The 20,285-nt window shown below is 40.1% G+C and overlaps 1 protein-coding gene across 1 annotated transcript in view; it reads left to right on the top strand.

Moving 5' to 3' along the window:
• The window catches only part of RNF121 (ring finger protein 121), a 76,933-nt gene that overhangs the window by 37,006 nt on the left and 19,642 nt on the right, over window positions 1–20,285 (top strand). Inside the window, exon 4 of the mRNA XM_070626026.1 lies at window positions 18,940–19,094. Coding sequence (XP_070482127.1) covers window positions 18,940–19,094 — 155 coding nt within the window. The remainder of the gene's footprint in view (window positions 1–18,939; window positions 19,095–20,285) is intronic.

The following is a 20,285-nucleotide window of genomic DNA, read 5'->3' as shown; positions in this document are numbered from 1 at the left end:
GTGAAGTAAAAACTGACAGAATTGAAGAGAGAACTAGATAGTTCTACAGTAATAGTTGGAGACTTCAGTACCCCACTTTCAGTAGTGGACAGAACAACAGGATAGAAGATCAATACCTAGTAGGGGACGTGAACAACAGTATAAGCCAATTAGACCTAACAGACATATATAGAACACTCCACCCAACAACAGCAGAATCTGTATTCTTAAGTGCACATTCTCCAGGATAGGCCATATGTCAGGTCACAAAACAAGCCTCAATAAATTTAAATTGAAGTCTAGATATATCTACTCTGGATTAGGACATGGCAGGTAGTGTACTGGATTTTTTTTACAACTATTAGTTTAGAAATTTTTAACCTTTTCAAGTATAACAACCCTTTTTTAACATAAAAAACTTGGCAAACACCAACATGGTAATAGTTATACTTTGAAAGAATACATAGGCACGTGTAATAATAATGATAGGTAACATTTAGTGAGTTCTTACTATGCCAGGCACTGTTCTAGCACTTTACATGTATAAACTCAACTGATTCTCACAATAACCCAATAAAGTAGGTACTGTTTTCTCCAATTACAGTTGAGGAATTGAGATATAGAAAGACTAAGTAAATTGCTCCAGTGATAAAACCCTTATTTGAACCCAGACGATTGTACTCCAGGGCTTTCAATCTTAATCCCTAAATGATTCTTTTTCTCTAGTGTATGCTTTTTCAGACCTCTTGTAATATGGTCAAAGATGCCCAGGGGTCTGTAGCCCACAGGATGGGAACTGATGCACTGTCTCATTTAATCCTAATAGCGCATGAATTAACTACATAGAACAAAGTGAGGACCAGAGAGTTGAGGCATGAAGGGGATACTCATAGACAGACCCAGGAGTTGAACCCAGGTCTTCTGTTTCTTATTTTATAATTTCTACTGTACCACATGTTGCCTCTGGAAAGAGTTTTCCATTAAGGGAACCAAGGGATAATATGGAGCATAGGAGGAAGAGAGGCTAATCTTTGCCCTTGAGCCAGCACCAGTCCCAAACATTACTGGCCTATTGCCAGCTCAAGTGTTGGCATGCATGGTAAGTAGAAACGTCTGTACCTTCAGGTCGCTGTGCATGGAATGACCACATGGCACCAAGGCTTTTTAAACGAGGCACCATCCAGCAGGCTAAGCCACCTAGGGTGGGGCTTCATGTTTGGACAGTGCTCATACTTTGTCCTGTCATCTGAAACAAGTCACTTGTCTCAGTGTGTGGTAATAGTGCCTACTCTGTAAAATGGGGATTACTGAGATGGTTCACTTGAGCCTGGAAAAAAATGATCTATATTGGTTTTGTTAAAACTTTTATTAATGAATATTTTCACTGCTTTAATTAAAATACTAACTTTGGAAGAAGAATTGCCCAACATGATCTACTGTGGCATCTGCCATCCTTTTTCAAGCTTATCAGAAGTTGGAGCTGTTTGCCTCAGAGGCAGTGTATAATACAGTGGAGTCAGACCAACGTGGCTGGATTAGCAAGCTCTCTTACCTCCTAGCTATATGACTTTATACCTCTCTGGGGCTCAGTTTTTCTTATCTCTAAGGTGGGGTGATAATATCTACCTCGTGAGTTGTGAAGATTATATAAGATTGTATGACAAAGTGTTTTATAACTTCTAAAGCTAATGTTAGTGACTGTTGTTGCTCCTACTCCTAAAAGAAAAAGCTCAAGACATAAACATGTCTTCAGGTACTATTTTATGTGAGAGAGGAATAGAATTTTATTTTTATTGAGGTAAATTTCACATAGCAAAATTCACTATTTTAACCATTTTAAATATATAATTCAGTGGCTTTTAGTATATCCACAGTATTGTGCAACATTGCCACTATTTAATTCCAGAACATTTTCATTACCCCGAGAGGAAACCTCATACCCAATAAGCAATCATTCCCTATTTCCTCCTTCCACCAGATCCTGGCAACCACTAAGCTGGTTTCTGTTTATTTGCCTATACTGGATATTCATATAAATGGAATCATACGACATGTGACCCTTTGTGTCTGGCTTCTTTAGCATAGCATAATGTTTTCAAGCTTCATCCATGTTGCAGGATCTATCAGTACTTCATTCCTTTTTATGGTTGGATAATATTTTATTCTGTGGATATACCACATTTTGTTTACCCATTCATCAGTTGATGGACATTTGGGTTGTTTCCACTTTTTGGCTATTGTGAATAGTGCTGCTGTGAACATTCATTATAAGTGTTTATTTGAACACCTGTTTTCAAATTTTGAACACCAGGAGTAGAATTGCTGGGTCATATAGTAGCTCTATGTTTAACTTATTGAGGAACTCCTGAACTGTTTTCACAGCAGCTGCACCATTGTACATTCCAACCCACAATGTATTCGGTTCCAGTTTCTCCATGTTCACACCAACACTTATTTGGGCATGAACTGGTATCTCATTGTGGTATCCACTAGACATGTGGAGCCTTTTTTGATGTTTTTATTGGCCATTTGTATATCTTCCACGGAGAAATGTCTGTTCAAGTTCTTGGCCCATTTTTCAGGTGTGGTTTTTTTTTTTGGCCTTTCATTGTTGAGTTGTATGAGTTCTTTATATAGTCTGGATACTAGGCCATTATCAGATATATGATTTGCAAATATTTTCTTCCATTCTTTGGGTTGCCTTTCACTTTTTTGATAGTGTCAGTTGATGCATAAACATTTTTTAAGTTTGATGAAGTTCAATTTTATCTATTTTTTCTTTTGTTGCTTGTGCTCTTAGTGTCATATCTAAGAATCCATTGCCAAATTCAGATCATAAAGATTTACCCCTGTGTTTTCTTTGAAGAGTTTTATACTTTTAGCTCTTACGTTTAGGTCTTTGGTCCATTTTGAGTTAATTTTTGTAAATGGTGTGAGGTAAGAGTCTAACATCATTTTTTTGCATATGGATATCCAGTTGTCCCAGCACCATTTATTGGAGAGACTTCTTTGTCCATTGAATGGTCTTGGCACTGTTGTCAAAAATCAGTTGACCAGGATACATGGGTTCATTTTTGTACTCTCAATTCTATTCCATTGATCTTTATGTCTATCACACTTTTGATTACCGTAGCAGTATAGTAAGTTGTGAAATTGGGATGAGTAAAAACTCTAAATTTGTTCTTTTTCAAAATATCTTGCCAATTCTGGGTCCCTTGCAATTTCTTATTAATTATAATTTCAGCTTTCCTATTTCTGCAAAAAACAAAAAAAGCAGTGGGGATTTTGATAGGATTGCATTGAATCAATAGCTCGTTTGGGGGAGTATTGCTGTCTTAACCATATTAATCTTCCCATTCATGAACAGATTGTCTTTTCATTTATTTAGGTCTTTAGTTTCTTTCATTAATGTTTTGTAGTTTCCAATGTATAAATCTTGTAGCTCCTTGGTTAAATTTATTCCAAAGTATTTTTTTCTTTTTGTTGCTATTGAAATTGCATGCTATTGGCATTGGATGCTAATGGAATTATTTTCTTTCTTTTTTTGTTTGAGGAAGGTTAGCCCTGAGCTAACATCTGCCAATCCTCCTCTTTTTTGCTGAGGAAGAGTGGCCCTGAGCTAACATCCATGCCCATCTTCCTCTATTTATACGTGGGACGCCTACCACAGTGTGGCTTTTGCCAAGCGGTGCCATGTCCGCACCCAGGATTCGAACTGGTGAACCCCGGGCTGCCGAGAAGCAGAATGTGCGAACTTAACCGCTGTGCCACCAGGCCGGACCCTGGAATTATTTTCTTAGTTTCCTTTTTATATTATTCGTTGTTAATATATAAAAACATGACTGATTTTTGTGTGTTGATTTTGTGTCTTGCAACTTTGCTGAATTTGTTTATTGACTCTAATAGTTTTTTTGCAGATGCTTTTAGATCATGTCATCTGTTTTCCTTCTTTTCCAATTGGATGCCTTTTATTTCCTTTTTTGCCTAATTGCTCTGGCTAGAACTTCCAGTACAATGTTGAATGGTAGTATGAAATGGACATCCTTGTCTTTTTCAGGGGAAAGGGGTAAAACTTTCAATCTTTTGTCTTTATGTATGATGTTAGCTGTGGGTATCTCATAAATGCTCTTTATCATATTGAGGGAATTTCCTTCTGTTCCCAGTTTGTTGAGTGTTTTTATCATGAATGGGTATTGGACTTCTCAAATGCATTTTCTACATCAGTTGAGATGATCATGTGGTGCATTCCTGGGATAAATCCCACTTGGTCATGGGTGTAATCCTTTTAATATGCTGCTGCGTTTGGTTTGCTAGTATTTTGTTGAGGATTTTTATGTCTGTATTCATAAGGGTTATTGGCCTGTAGTTTTCTTGTTATCTGTTTGTCTTGCTTTGATATCAGGGTAATGCTGGCCTCATGGAATGAGTTGAGAAATGTTACCTTCTTTTCTGTTCTTTTGAAGAACAGAATTTTGGTGTGGTATAAAAAGCCTTGAAGGTGGGATTCAGATGATATCTAATTAGCAGTGTTTATCGTTAGTGCCAGTGAGTGGATTCTGACTCCTACTGACCCCGTGTACAGCAGAGCTGAACCCTACCTGTTTTTTTTGCTCCATCCTCTCCCCTTCTGGTACTATATCAGACAGTGCTCCACTGCTATTCATAGGGTTTTCATGGCCAGATTTTTGGAATTGGGTGGCCAGGTCCTTCTTCCTTGTGTGTCTTAGTCTGCTGAAACCTGTCTGCCACGGTGACCCTGCTGGTATTTGAAATACCGGTGGCATAGCTTTCAGCACCCCAGCTGCCATAGTATGACAACCGACAGGCAGGTAGTATGGTTCCCTGACTGGGAAATGAACCTGGGCAGCAGCAGTGAGAGCTCTGAATCTTAACCACTGGACCAGCAGGGCCAGCAGGGCCAGCAGTTAGCAATGTATTTTGGTCAAATTATTTACTCCCTCTTAGCCTCCTTCCTCATCCTCATATTTGATCTTTAAAGTGAGGGTTTAAGACTAGATGATTGCTAAAATCTCTTCAAGCTTTAAAATATTTTTTCATGGTTGTTATTCTATATAACTCCAAAGGCCCAAATTAAAGCTGAGGAATGAGTTTTAAGGATGCAGATTTGGCTAAGTAGTAGTATAAAGAAATTTTCAACGGAGGGACCTGTTCCGAGGTAGAGTGGACTGTCTTAGAAGGGCATGATCTTCCCATCATGAGCTGTGTTTAGCTGGGGCTGGACTACCCCGTCAGGGTGGTTGTGAGGGGATTTTTGTGATTTTTATGAATGGTTGACTGGACTTCTTCTAAGTCCTCCCTCTCAGTTCTAAAATCTGTATCATATTGAATTACTAAGAGAATTGAAGGCCTGTCTTCTGCTGAGAGGACTAGAGACAGAGGATGAGGTTTGGTTCTGTTTTTATTTTGTTTTTGTTCTGATTATACATGTTATACATGTTCATTATAAAAAATTCAAATATTATGTATGTGACAGAAATCAAAAGTGCCCAGAGAGAACCGCTGTTAACAATTTGTCACACTTGCAGCTTTTCTAGGTGTATATTAGTGTTTATACATTTTTAGATATTTATGACATCCATTAGGTTCTGCAGCATTTTCCACCTAATACTATCTTTCAAATATCTATCCATATTAGTATGTATGTCATCCTTTTAAACTAATAACTGCATGGTACTCTTTTCAATAAATTTTTTTAAATGTAAATTATCTCTATTGATAGACATGTTAATTAACACTTTTTTCACAGTTACAAGCAATGATTCAGTAAATTTCTTAACATATAATTTGCAGAGCTTGGCAAGCGTTTCTGTAGAATGTGTTCCTAGAAATGAAATTGCCTGGTCAAAAGGTATACCTGTCTTTACTATTAATGTCTTATTATTATTATTAGTGGATCTTGTCGAACTGCCCTCCAAAATAGTTACAGCAGTTTACAATGCCACCAACAGAGGTTAAGTGTTGTTACCTAGTGTTAAAGAAAGTATAGAGAATCATCAGTATTTTTAATCTTGTCAATCTAAGAGAGTAAAAATGTCTCATTTATGAAATATTTCTTTAATTCTTAGGTTGAGCATGTTTTCACGCTTACTTGTCATTTGGTTTTATCTGTCAGTTGTTCATATTGTTGACTATTTTTTATATTTGATATTTCAGCTTTTATCAGGGTAATACATATCATAGTTTTAAAAGTTAAGTCGTTCTGCAAGGCTTAAAAAAACAAAACCCATCAGACCTCTGACCAACTCGATCTGTCCCTGAGTCTTAGGTCAGTGGCAACAACTGTTAACTTTTTTAGTTGTTTTCTGATACAATATCTGTAGTTTTAAATAACATTGAGTGTGTGTCTAAATAATTTTACTTTTAAATATTATGTATTGACTTCCTACTATGGAAGATGATAATTATCTTATAGTGCTTACCCCACAAACACACTTTTCCTCCTCCCAATTTTTAGGTAAATAAATATTCACTATTTTCATTATTATGACATGTTATTCACACCTGAGCCATGTGGTATATTTGGTCTTATTGATTTATAAGAGCTTAGGATTCTTGATTTATAAGAGCTCTTTGTATATTAGGAATAAAGCCTTTTGACGTGTATGCTGCAGGTATCTTTCCTGTTTGCCATCTGATTTTATTTATAGAATTGGTTCAGAAATCTTTATAGACTAGATTTATGAACTATCCTGCATCTAAAGTTCTTCTCCCTGCCTAGAGAGATTTTAGGTACTAGCTGTAGCTACCAGTTTTACAATTCTTGGGGTACTTGTCCTCAGATCTGCTCTAGGTTAAAGGTGGCTTCCAGGGAGGAGACGCAGAGCAGAAATATAGTTGGGACATTGCCAAGGTATGAACTTCACTATTTATAAACATCATAACACCACCTACCATTTGTTGAGTACTTTATAATGTGCCAAGTATTTTGCTGTGAGGTATATAGGATTGTTTTTGCCATTGTATGGATCAAGTGACTGAGGCTCAAAGAGATTAAGTGAGCCTCACGCAACCAGTGATTAGCAGAGTCAGGATTCACACCCAGTCCAACTGAGTCCCATGCTCTCCCCACTCTTCCATGATGTCTGTTTATTTGTTCAGGCAGCAGATTTTCTTTTTCTTTCTTTCTTTTTATTTTTGGTGAAGAAGATTGTCCCTGAGCTAACATCTCTGCCAACCTTCCTCTATTTTGTATGTGGGATGCCGCCACAGCATGGCTTGATGAGTGGTGTGTAGGTCCGTGCTGGGATCCAAACCCACAAACCCTGGGCCACCAAAGTGGAGCACATGAACTTAACCACTACACCACTGGGCCAGCTCCTTCAATCAGCAGATATTCTTTTGATCCTTTATAGCCCCATGCTAGGGCTGTGCTCACTTAATGTTTCCTTCATAGAAAAACTACTTTTTAAAGATTTTATTTTAACTTTTTCCTTTTTCTCTCAAAGCCCCCCAGTACATAGTTGTGTATTTTTTAGTTATGGGTCCTTCTAGTTGTGGCATGTGGGATGCCGCCTCAGCATGGCTTGATGAGCAGTGCCATGTCCGCGCCCAGAATTCGAACTGACGAAACCCTGGGCTGCTGAAGCGGAGTGCACGAACTTAACCACTTGGCCACGGGGCTGGCCCCGAAACTACTTTGAAATAGTTTGTAGAGTTGAATAGACAAGTTCCCTGTGATCTACGAGTTTAATTCCTAAGTATATACCAAAAGAAACTTTTGCACGTGTGTCCTAGGAGGAATTTTCATAGCACTTATTGCTATTTGTAAGAGCAAAACTTGAAAATGACCCAATTCCCAGATATAGGTCATTTATAACTAACTTATATAATGGATAAGTTAGTTGTGATATATTCTCACAATGGAATATTATATAACTTATAAAATAATACATATAAAAATAATCAATTATAGTTATAAATAATGGCAAAGATGAATCTTAGCAATATAATATTGAGTGAAAAGAGTCCCAGAAGACTACTTATAGCTTGATACTTTTTCTAGAAAGCCAAAAACGATGAAAACTAAACAGTGTTTTAAAAATATGTATATTGTGATAAGGCAATATTTTAGATAAAGATTTTATTTTTCCTTTTTCTCCCCAAAGCCCCATGGTACATAGTTATATGTTTTTAGTTGTGGGTCCTTCTAGTTGTGGCATGTGGGACGCCACCTCAGCATGGCTCGATGAGCGGTGCCATGTCTGTGCCCAGGATCCGAACCAGCGAAACCTTGGGCCCATAAGGCCATATTTTAAAAAGCAAGTCAATGCTAAAATTAAGAATCAAGATAGTGCTGATGTTGGATGGAAGACTGGAGGTTAGGATAGACAAGAGGACACAGCTAAAAGTCATTTTAGATGTTCCAGTTCCTATGTTGGGTGGTAGATTCAATATCATATTATTAAAAAATAATTAGCTTAAAAAGGAAGGAAATTCTCTCACATGCTTCAGCACGGATGAACCTTCAGGACATTATGCTAAGTGAAATAAACCAGTCACAAAATGACAAATACTTATATCTGTCTTCCACTTATATGAGATACCTAGAGATTCATAGAGATAGAAAGTAAAATGGTGGTTTCCAGGGGCTGGGGGAGAGAGACAAACAGGAGTTGTTAATAGGTATGGGGTTTTAGTTTTGCGAGATGAAAAAGTTCTGGAGATCTGCTGCACAGCAGTGTGAATGTATTTAACACTACTAAACTGTACACTTAATATGGTTAAGATGGTAAATTTTATGTTAGGTGTTTTTTTTGCCACGATTAAAAATAATTTAAAAAATTAAAAGTGGTCCATGCGTGGACTAATGATGAGAATTTTCATTAGCAAAGATTCTGATTAATTTATTTTTTTCCTTTACCTGAAGTTCAAAAATAAAAGGCAAGAAAGAAAGCAATTCCCAAGACAGGGACTTACCTTACTTGGATATTAAGACATACCATAAGAGTAGACAAATAAACCAGTGGAACAGAGTGACAGTCTTAGAGACAGCTCCATGTATATTGGGAACTTAATATACAATAAAGGGGTAACCACCAATCAATGAAGAAAATACTCATTGTTAAGTAGATTGTGCTGAGAAAACTGGCTCACCATATAGAGCTATTTAAAACTAGATTTCTACATAACACTGCATACAAAGGAGACTCAAGATAGATTAAAGACCAATTATCAAAGGCAGATTATGAAGTTAATAAAAAATATGTAGGCAAATAAGATAAAGATTTGATAAATTTGATTATATTAAGATTAAAGATTTTGTTCTATAAAGGATGCCATAGGCAAAGTTAACTGCTAACAGAATGGGAGATTAGTAATGATTAAAACTGACACTAGATTAATATCTAGACCATACAAAAGAGCTCCTACAAATCAACAAGTAAAAAGACAGCAACTCCAATAGAAAAATGGGCAATGGATATGAACAGGATATGATTTACAGAAGACAAAATCCAAAAGTCCATCAAGGAGGTGGACTCAAAAGAGATGCTCAGAGTCCTTAGTAATTAGAGGAATGCACACAAAAACAACACTGAGATATCACTTTACATCTATTACATTGGCTAGAAACTAGAAACCTGGATATTGCTAAGTATTGCCAGGGATCAGAGGCTATAGGAACCTTTGTGCCTTCTTTGTTGGAAGGAAGACTGGTGCAGGCATTGTGAAGAGCAGCATGGCACTATGCAGTTAGATGGAATATACACATATCCTGTGACACATCCTAAGGGGACATGTGAGAGGGTATTCATGTAAGTGATAGTTGTGGCGGTTAATTGAGGAGTTGGTGGCAATCTGGATGTCTGTCTCTGAATAAATAGGTAAAATGTGGTGGATGCATATCATGACATTCTGTTGCAGTTAAAAGCAACACATTAGGTGTACCCATAATAACTTGTGGACCTTAAAAGCATAGTACCGAGAAGGGAAAAAATAACAGAAAGATACAGTGTCATTTAATAAATAAAAAATGTACTGTTTGTAAGAACAGATACAAACAAAAATGTACATATTAAACACATTAGAATGTGGCAGGGTGAGGAATGGGATTAAAAAAGAATCAAAACAAAACAGCTCCCCAGAGAACGTTGTCGAGTAGTAGAAACTAGGGTTGTTTGGGATTAGCCATCAGAGTTTTCAAAAAAATGCTTCTGCTGGCATGCCAACAGATGACGGGATTATTTGGTAAGGCTCCATTTCTCTCGTACTGAGTGACTTTTTCTGTTCTTTACCAGTGCCTTTCAGTGGGCACCCATGACCACTGGGTGGAAAAATACTAGCTCTCCTTTCCTAGACCAGCTTTCTCAATAGGGAGACTATTAACATTTTGGGCCAGATAATTTTTTATTTTTGTCGAGGGGCTGTCCTTGGATTGTATCTCTGGATTCTACCCACTAGATTCCAGTAGCACACGTCCCCCATTTGTGACAACCAAAAATGTCTCCAGATATTGCCAAATGTCCCCTGGGGAGCAAATTCACCCCTGATGAGAAACAGTCCTAAATTCTAGGAGCTAGAGCAGCAAGGATGTTGCCAGCCATAAGACCGATTATGAGCAAGTGTGCCAGCCTCCTCCCTTTCACTGTGAAAAGTGTGAAACTTCTCTCTGTAATTTAGGAGCCCAAGTCCAACCTTCGCCTTAAAAGAAGAGAAACTTTGTCTAAATTAGCTGCTGTTTGGGAGCAAGAGAGCCTACTGTTTTCTGTATCTAAATTTCAGGTACTATTCTTGTCAATAACAACAACAAGAGTACTACCTTAAACTGCTTATAGTTTCAATTTGTTGATGTTTAAAAAAATACTTTTCTCATCTGCTGTCTTGTTGGAACCTCACAACAGCTTTATATGGTAGATGGGGTAGGGATTTATCTCCATTTTTCAGATTAGTAAACCAAGGTGCAGAATCCTGCAGTGACTTGTTGGAGCACATGACCATTAAATTAGAGAGCTGGACATAAAACCAAAATCTGATTCTTGGTTAAGTGCTCTTCCCATAGAGCACTCAACCATGTTTTGAGATTCCTCAAAAGCTTCCAGAAATTACTGTCGGTTTCTGCAATGGTCATTTCTGTTTTTATCCCCCTGATTTTCCTCCAGGCATTTCAAGTATTCCCCCCCAACCCACTCGCTTTACTCTCCATCATCTTGCCTCCTCAGCCTTTCCAGAGTTTCCCCACAAGCTCAGTAAATGGCACAGGGAGGCAGGGCTTGGGAGATGGAAGATCTGGGTTGGAAACCTAGCCCAAGCCAGACTTGCTTTTTGGCCTCTGTAGCTCAGTTTTCATCATCTAGTCAGAGAGTCTAATATTATTCACCCCTTACCTCCCTCAGGGATGTCAGGGGAAAGAATGTTTATACCTGGAAAAGTGTCTATCCTATTTTTAAAGATCTCCAAGGAGAAGCTTTCATCATCTCTGTTACCAAATGTAGAATCTTTTCAAACTCCTAACCCCTGAACTGCTATCCGTCCTGGAATAGATGAGTGGCAAAATCTCCTACCTGGAAATCTTTAAAGTACTGTATAGATTTTTCTCAGACCAAGACATTAAGAGGGGTACTAGAATGTGACTAGAGAATGCTGACTAAAATGGTAAAGGGTTGTAATCCACTTTCTGTGAGAAAGAAAAACTTTGCTCCTCAGAATATAACAACAGCTTCTAAGTGTGATATATACATCAGCCTCCTCTGAGCCTTGCCTACCTCTTTGGGCTCATTTCTCTTCCCTCCTTCAAGGACTAGTTGTCCTCTGTCAAGGGTACCGTGTTCCCTCATCATGATGTCTTTCTCCACCTGCACCTACTAGGCTATCAAGACAGAGATCAAATGTGCTTTCTTCAGGAAGCCTTCCCTGGTTCCCCCACATTGGATGAGGCACCTCTCCTCTGTACTTCCTTGGCCACCAGGGCTTACTCCATTATAGCTCTTATCATACTGCATTATAGTTGCTTGTTTCTCCTCAGTAGACTTAAGTTCTTGAGGAGGTTTTGTTTTTTATCTCTGAATTCTTCACTCCTTAGCCTGGTGTTCAGTGTTTGTTAAATGACTGCTTGACTAACTCTTTTGCCTGGAGAGAAGACTTGGGAAAGAAGGCATAATCCTAGGTATTAGGAGAGTAGTCATAAGAAACAGGGAGTAAATTTACTCTGTGCCTCTCTGAAGGACAAGAGTTAGACCCAGAGGCAGAAGGGACACAAAGGCAGAATTTTCAGATCAGCATCAGGGAAGAACTGTCTAGCTCATCTGTTAGCAATGGAATGGCCTGCCTCATATGGTAAGGATGAGTGTTACCAGGGGTGTGGTAGGAGGGAATTGCCAATCAAGTTTCTGCCCTGTAGAGTATTCTGGCAATACGTGGAGTCTGCCAGGTCACAGAAACTACACTGTATATATCTGCTCCCTGGGCCTCTGGATTATCTTCAGATAACTGATGGTAACAGCCATGCCTTTTTGTAGTCTTCTCTGGGCCTCATACCCAATGCCTTCAGCCGTTCCTTATGTGATTTGGTTTCTTTGTAATCCTGGCTGCTCCCTTATGGCCATGCTTATTCGTCAGGGTTCTTTGTACAGTGTGGTCTCAAGACCTCATCCCAGGGCCCCAGGTCTGCTTTGACAGAGCAGAGAACAGCAGAGCTGCTGCCTCCTTCATTCTGGGTATATTCCTAGTTAAGCAGCCTAAAGTTGCCTTGGCTTTTTTGGCAGAAACCCTGTTGGCATATATTCCCTGACTATTGGTGGTCAACTGAAACCCCTAGATCTGCTTCACGTGAGCTTCTATTAAGCAACTCCTTCCCCATCCTACACTTGGGTACATGGTTAGGTTTCATCATATGGCTTTGGTTTATCATGTCAGCTTCTTAGCTCATAGATGTTAAGAGTTAGAAGAACTCTAGAAGCAAGCTTTATTTTGGATCTTGCTTTTTCTGTCTTGCATGTTCACTGCCTTCTCCCCTTCCCCCAGCTTTGTGATATCCACAGTTTTTTCATCCAGATCGTTCATGAAATTGACCAGAGCTGGGAAGCTTATCCCAAACACCTCCCTCCAGGTGACCTCTGTCCACTTATCACCATTCTTTTCAAGCTGATTGTTCTATTAGCTATCTCTTACTTTGTTCTACTACCTGGACTTGTAGTATTCATTTCATTCTCAGTGTTCCTTTTCAGCCAAGTATGGTGGGTGATCCCTGCTCCCCAACATAGAGAGATAGAGAAGTGATGAGAATCCTCAAAACCAGAAGTGCCAAGCATCGGTAGACTGGCAAAGCAGCTGGTGCCCAGGGAAAGATGTGGTCTGGAGCTCTTTTGTGTTTCATGAATTATAGTTTCTTAGATGAAAGAAAACTAGAGGTTGTCTTATCCACGTTCACATGGATTAGAAATAATCATCGGGGCGAGCCCAGTGGTGTAGTGGTTAAGTTTGCACACTCTGCTTCCGCTCCCTGGGGTTCATGGGTTTGGATCCCAGGTGCAGACCTACACATTGCTTGTCAAGCCATGCTGAGGTGGCATCCCACATACACAATGGAGGGAGATTGGCACAGATGTTAGCTCAGGGACAATCTTCCTCACAAAAAAAAAGGAGAGAGAGAATTTCATGTCTACCAACACTCCTTCCTGTAATGGTAGGCTCTTGACTGAAAAAAATAGTCTATTTAAATATGGGTTAGCTCTTACTGTTAGCATCTAATATCATGATCTCAACTGTGTAGTCTTGTGGGGAGATAAGTGGGATATTGCTGTTCTTGCCTTCCAGAGGGAGAAGCTGGGATTATCCCTCAGTAAATGTTTGTTGAATGAATTAGTGAGTTGGTTTTAGACTAGTCTTCACTTCAACTGTCATATTTGCAGATTCAAGGAAAGAAGGATGAATGGCTTTCTCTTTCTCTCTCCACCTGGTCAAATCCAAGCCTCCTCCAGAACCAGAGCTCTGCCTCTTTCGGGCAATCTTCCTTGACAGCTACTGCCCACATGGCTGCATGTCTCCTCTGAACTCTCATGTCGCTACTTGATGCGCTGCATGGCTGCCCAATTTATGTGTTTATGTCTCATCATCCCAAACCTTGGAAGAGAAATTAGGGTCAAGGCTTCTCATTATTTTGGGCATTTCACAGCATCAGGCACAAGTACTTGAGCAAGCTGTTGAACCAAATATGTTGCGTAAAGTGTTGCCACCAGATGGCACTAGAGTCCCTGCCATTGTTCTGAGAATCTTGCGTAGCTTTCAGCCATTTATTGCCAAGCTAGCTGTTAAAAATGCCTTCTTTAAGGTAGAAGCTTCAACTTATTTATGAAACAAAATGCCAATAAATACTGCAGTAGAAACAAGTAAAGAAAATTAACCAGGCAAAGTTGTAACTTACCATTTTTCACATGGTAGACTGTGCTGTTCACTTGTCCCCTCTGCCCTGCCCCGGTCAGGCGCTGGGCTCCCGCCCCTGCACCTGCCTTCTCGGCCCTGAGCAGAAACTGGCTTTCAAGGTTCCCTAGTGGAGAGTGCCTGGATGACTGAAAGTGGCCTCAAATCCTTGCTTTGTGTTTTTAGATCATTTATTTTTCCTGGAAAGGACAAATTAAACATTATAAAGAAATTACTGTAACCTCACCACTTTCAATATGTTGATTATTGTGGTTGCCTCATTGCAGTCTTTGCTCCCTTATGTATGTGACTCTATGCAGTTTCCATCGGTGAAGCCGTAATGAGAGCTCTCATCTACTGAACGCTTACTATGAATTATGCCCTGTGCTTGTTGTCTTATATACATTACTTCCATTTAAATATAAGAGCTATTACGATGAACACTTACCTTATCTTTATTACATTACTTATATTGAGTGCTTAGCTTGTTAGGCACTGTTTTAAGAGCTTTCCTTGCATTAAACTCACTTAACCCATACAACCTTATGAGAGTAGATACTGTTAATCTCATTTTACAGTTCAGAAAACTGAGGCTTATCAGGGTTAAGTGACTTGCCTAAAGTAACACAGTAAATAGCTGTATTGGGATTCATATCTAGAATTCTTTCGTTCTAAAATTTCTGATCATTTCACTATATGATATCGTTCCACTTTGTTAATTTGTTCTGTAATGATTTCTATTTGGACTTCTAGAAAGGGTCTAAAGATGAAGAGAATCATTAAAGTAAGCATTTGATTTAGTTTTTCTCCTGCTGCTAGACTGTTAGCTCCTTGAGGACAGGGACTAGAGGTCACATTATGTCTGCATTCCTCTTCCCATTAAATACAAAGTAAATGCTTGATGGATAAATGAGTGAACGTTGCCTCCACTCTTCCAGGAAGTCTGAGATACAAGGCTGCTTAACAGAACCATAGCATGTTAGAACTTGCAGGGGTTTGAAAAATCAAGTCATACCCCTCCTTCAAGGAGACAGAACCTCCTTAGGGCAACCCAGTGAGTTGGAGGCAGAACAGAACTAGTACCCAGGCCTGCTGGTCTTCTACTGGGCCATCTGGTTTCAAAGAGCCTAATTCTGTCCTTAAATTCCTTCTTTTCCTTTCCTCTCTATTTCTCTTTTTTTTCATGGGGTGAGTTGTGTAGCTTTACACCCTTAAAGTTTCATGTCTGAAAATTCTAAAACAAGGCAAGATTTTTCATTCCTTTTACAGTGATGCACAGATTTACTCCTAATTATGTCTTTGTTCAACCCAGAATAGAATCCAGGTCCTCTGCCTCTCACCGCCTCCAAAATGTGCAGAGATGCAGCTCATATAGAGAAAAGAATCTTGACTAGAGTCCCCCTCAGAACAGGCTCTTGATGATTGGTGGGGAGTGGGAAAGAGGCTATAGCGCAGCTGGTTGTTTTTATGTGACAGTCAAGTTTTTGGAAAAGCTGGAAGGAGACCAGGAATTCCTGTTCTTTCTCAGAGAGGACAAGTGTGGCCGGACCACATGATTTGATTCTTCCCTCTTCTCTGGGCCTCCTGTTTGTAAACATCCCATGAGCCTGTTCAAGCAAACAGTGTGAAGGCTAAAGACCCTGTACCCTTCTTTCCACATCCCGTCTCCATCTACCCCCTTTTAGTATGATGGTTCTGGTTGCCTTATCCCCTAATTTCAATAATCTGCAGTTGTTTGTTCTCACGTCTTTCCCTAGCCTCCTCCCGGTATCTCCTAGAATGTCACTTGGAGCATTATTGGGGTAGTCATTTATTTATTATTTATTATTGGGGTAGCATCCTGGTGCTTCCACACCTTTTATGTAAGGCCAGAATATTTTAGAATGCCTCATTCAGAGAGTCACTGGGGTTGCTATAGTGTAGAATTGATGCTGAGGCTACACTGTTCACTGACCAGCGGCCAGCACCAGTGAACACACAGAGCTGGAAGCGCTAAAGCAAGTGCTCTGCTCACCATTTTTTTCTCACTATCTCTCTCTTTTTTTTTTTTTTGTATTTAAAGGAACACTAAAAAACTCAGGCTATTTCTTGCCACAGAGCAGTCTATAAGAGAATAGTAGCTACAGACAACTACACACTAAAAAGGTACTCTAAGCTGCATTATCCAGTATGGTAGCCACCATGCGGCTGTTGAGCACTTGAAATGTGACTAGTCTCTTTTGAGATATGCTGTAAATAAAAATACACATCCGATTTCAAAAACCTTAACACAAAAAAATACAAAAACTTACAAGAAATACAAAATAATAATATAATAATACAAAAAAATAATTTTAATATTGAGTATATGTTGAAATGGTAATGCTTTGGGTATATTGGGTTAAATAAAATATATTATTAAAATTAATATCATCTGTTTCTTTTTGTTTTTTCTTAACGTAGCTACTAAAATACTTAAAATTACATATGTGACTTGCATTTTTTTTTTTTTTTTTTGAGGAAGATTAGCCCAGAGCTAACTACTGCCAGTCCTCCTCTTTTTGCTGAGGAAGCCTGGCCCTGAGATAACATCCATGCCCATCTTCCTCTACTTTATATGTGGGACGCCTACCACAGGGTGGTGTGCCAAGCGGTGCCATGTCCGCACCCGGGAACCAAACCGGCGAACCCCGTGCCGCCGAGAAGCAGAACGTGTGCACTTAACCGCTGCGCCACCAGGCTGGCCCTCACATTATTTTTTGATTGGTCACCGCTGGTCTAGAAATTCCCAAGAGTAAGTACTTTCCCGAAAGTTTCTATACTATGGAACTTAAGGAAACTTGCTACCATTTTCTTCTCCATAGCCACTCTCCCTTTTTTTTTTTTGAGATTGGCACCTGAGCTAACATCTGTTGCCAATCTTTTTCTTTTTCTTTCTTCTTCTTCTCCCCAAAGCCCCACAATACATAGTTGTATGTTCTGGTTGTATGTCCCTCTGGTTGTGCTATGTGGGACACCGCCTCAGCATGGCCTGATGAGTGGTGCCATGTCTGCACCCAGGATCCAAACTGGCAAAACCCTGGGCTGCCGAAGCAGAGCGTGTAAACTTAACCACTCAGCCACGGGCTCGCCCCCCCTCCTTTTTTTTTTTAATCTTCTCTCATTTTATTTGATGACATCAGGAGGAAAGCCTCCATTGAGTGCTAGTTATATTTTTTTTACACCTGCTACTCACCTGAGAAGAGCAACGTCTAGTGAAAGCTGGGTGGTTGGGGGAGGGAGTTAAGAGGCACTGGGAGCAGAAGACTGGTAATGAGTCCACACTTCTGACTTCGAATTGTTTTATACTTTTGGAACTCTTCAGCTAACAAGTCTGAGGTAAAGATCTGAAGGAGGAAAAAGTAAAATAGGCATTCTTTAAAATAGAAATGTACCTCCCTCTCAGGGTCTAGTGTTGCTTTCCTCTTATTTATCTGAATTTATTGAGGATCTGTCAAATGCCAGACAGTTTTCTAGCACAGAGGAAACAGATGAATACAGTCTAGTCCCTGTTCTCAAAGAGCTTACATTCAGGTAGAGAATGAATGAGAATCTTGCCTCATACTCTAAACAAGCACTGGAATGATGGTAGAAAAGAAAATGCTTTTGGAGCACTAGAAAGTCGTGACTCATTCTGACTAGAAAGGAGACTGGAGGCCTCATTTGTCTTGGATGTGATACCATCCGGTAGAAAGGCAGGTGGGAAGGATGTTTTAGCCTGAAGGGGACAGCCTGAGTAAGGGCAGAAGGAGAGGTAGAGATGGCCCTTGAAATGATAGTTGGGGTAACATTGTGGGGATTTGACTGCCTGTCTAAGCATGTGGGATCTTAGCCTATGTGCAAGGTACCCTTAGAGGCTTCTAAGCAGGGAATGGCATGTTCAGGACTGTCTGTGATGGGGCCGGCCCGGTGGCACAGCAGTTAAGTTCACATGTTCCGCTTAGGCGGCCCAGGGTTCACCAGTTCGGATCCCGGGTGAGGACATGGCACCACTTGGCACGCCATGCTGTGGTAGGCGTCTCATGTATAAAGTAGAGGAAGATAGGCATGGATGTTAGCTCAGGGCCAGTCTTCCTCAGCAAAAGAGGATTGGCAGCAGTTAGCTCAGGGCTGATCTTCCTAAAAAAACCAAAAAAACGAAAAAACAAGAGGGAGCTGAGTTAAGAGTAAGAGTCAATGAACATCTATTAAAAAAAAAAAGACTGTCTGTGAGGTACCACTCCAGTGCTCCTGGGGTGGGGGCGTGGGAGGGGCATAGATTGGAGGGGGAGACACTCAATGCGGGGAGACTTACCAAAGAGGTTGTTGCAGTTGGCCAGACAAGCGATAGCAAAGGCTCAAATGGAAAGGAAAGAACATATACAATAAACAGTTGGGTGAGGGATGAAAGGGAGGTGTCAAGCATGGTCCCAGGTTTCTAACTTAGATCATTAGGGAGTGCCCTTATCAAAAATTAGAAATGTCAGAAAGGATCAGGTGAAAATGGAACACACAAGATGCACTCTGGACTTGCGCATGGAGTTGCAGAGGGTGCTGCCAAGAGCTGAAGTGCTTGTGTTTGTGTTTCAGATGGTGACCCTCTTTCAGATGTGGGTTGTTCCCCTCTATTTCACAGTGAAGCTGCACTGGTGGAGGTTCCTAGTGATCTGGATCTTGTTCTCTGCTGTCACAGCCTTTGTCACCTTCCGAGCCACCCGAAAACCACTAGTACAGACAACCCCAAGGTGAGAGTTTGGGTGGTGGGGAAGAGCTAGATTTCCTGAGGCTAATGGGTTGGGATGCATGAGAGGGAGGTGGGTTTAGACTGAAACAGTTGCAGTTTTTGTCTGCCAAGATTACTTGGCACAGGGCCCCACCAAAACAAGCTGATTGGGAGACCTACCCCCCAACCTTCACAGATAAAAACCTCAAAATATTCCCTATAGCTTACCTTATGGTTTATACCAAGGTCTGTTTATGTTAAAACCAAACAGAATAAGTAAGCAAATCCTGGTGATCATTGTGGTCTCGTTTTAAATGTTATTTTCTTCTGTGAACCCTTTTCTGATCTCTAAATTAGATTTTCTGTTATATTCTTTCATAGTGCCCTGTAGTTTTCCTTCATAGAACTTACTGCAATTTATAACTAAATATTATTTTGAGTGTCTATCTCCCCCACTAAACTGTAACTGTGAGATCAGGAGCCACCTCCATTTTATTTGTCACTGTATATCCGGGCCCTGCCACAGGGCCTGGCACATAGGAGCCTGTCTGAATTTTTGTTGAATGAATGAATCTCAGCGAATTTGCAATTTTCTATCAAACAATACTGCCTTTTTGGGTTACAAAGCAGCCCCTGCCTATATAATTCTTTGTATTTTATCCAAATGCATTTCTCATTTGATCCTCCCAACCAGCTTGTGAGGTCATTTAATATCTGTACTTGACAGAAAGAGATTTGCTCATTCATTCATTCAACAAGCACCTGCTATGTGTCAGGCCCTGTGCTGAGCGCTGGGGATACAGAGCTGGATAAGACATGGTCCCTGCCCTCAAGGAGTGCTCGGTTTAATGGAGGAGATGGACGAGAAAGCAGCTGTCTCAGTACAGTTGGTAAGTGCTCTGAGAGACGTGTGTACAGGTCCAGGAGAGCCCAGCAGAGGAACTGGCCAGCCTCAAAGTTGTGACTACTTGATCCAAAGTCTTCCAATTTTAAGTTACTCTTTTTCCCATGCATTTTATGTTCCTTTTACTGCAAGCCTTTCTTTGGCCTTCTGAGTTTCATCGTACAAAGTAAAATTTATCTTTAAGGTGCAGTCAGTTATCCAGAAGCTCCTCTCTGGCTATGGCCATTTACTTTATGTTAAGGGCCGTTACAGAAGATAATAGGCTCTGGGGTCAGATGGATGTGGCATGGAAACCCCAGCCCTGCCACT

The sequence above is a fragment of the Equus przewalskii genome, chromosome 6, assembly GCF_037783145.1.
Source record: "Equus przewalskii isolate Varuska chromosome 6, EquPr2, whole genome shotgun sequence".
Lineage (NCBI taxonomy): Eukaryota > Metazoa > Chordata > Mammalia > Perissodactyla > Equidae > Equus > Equus przewalskii.
Note: the sequence above shows the minus strand (reverse complement) of the source record. Positions and strands in the feature narration are given on the sequence as shown.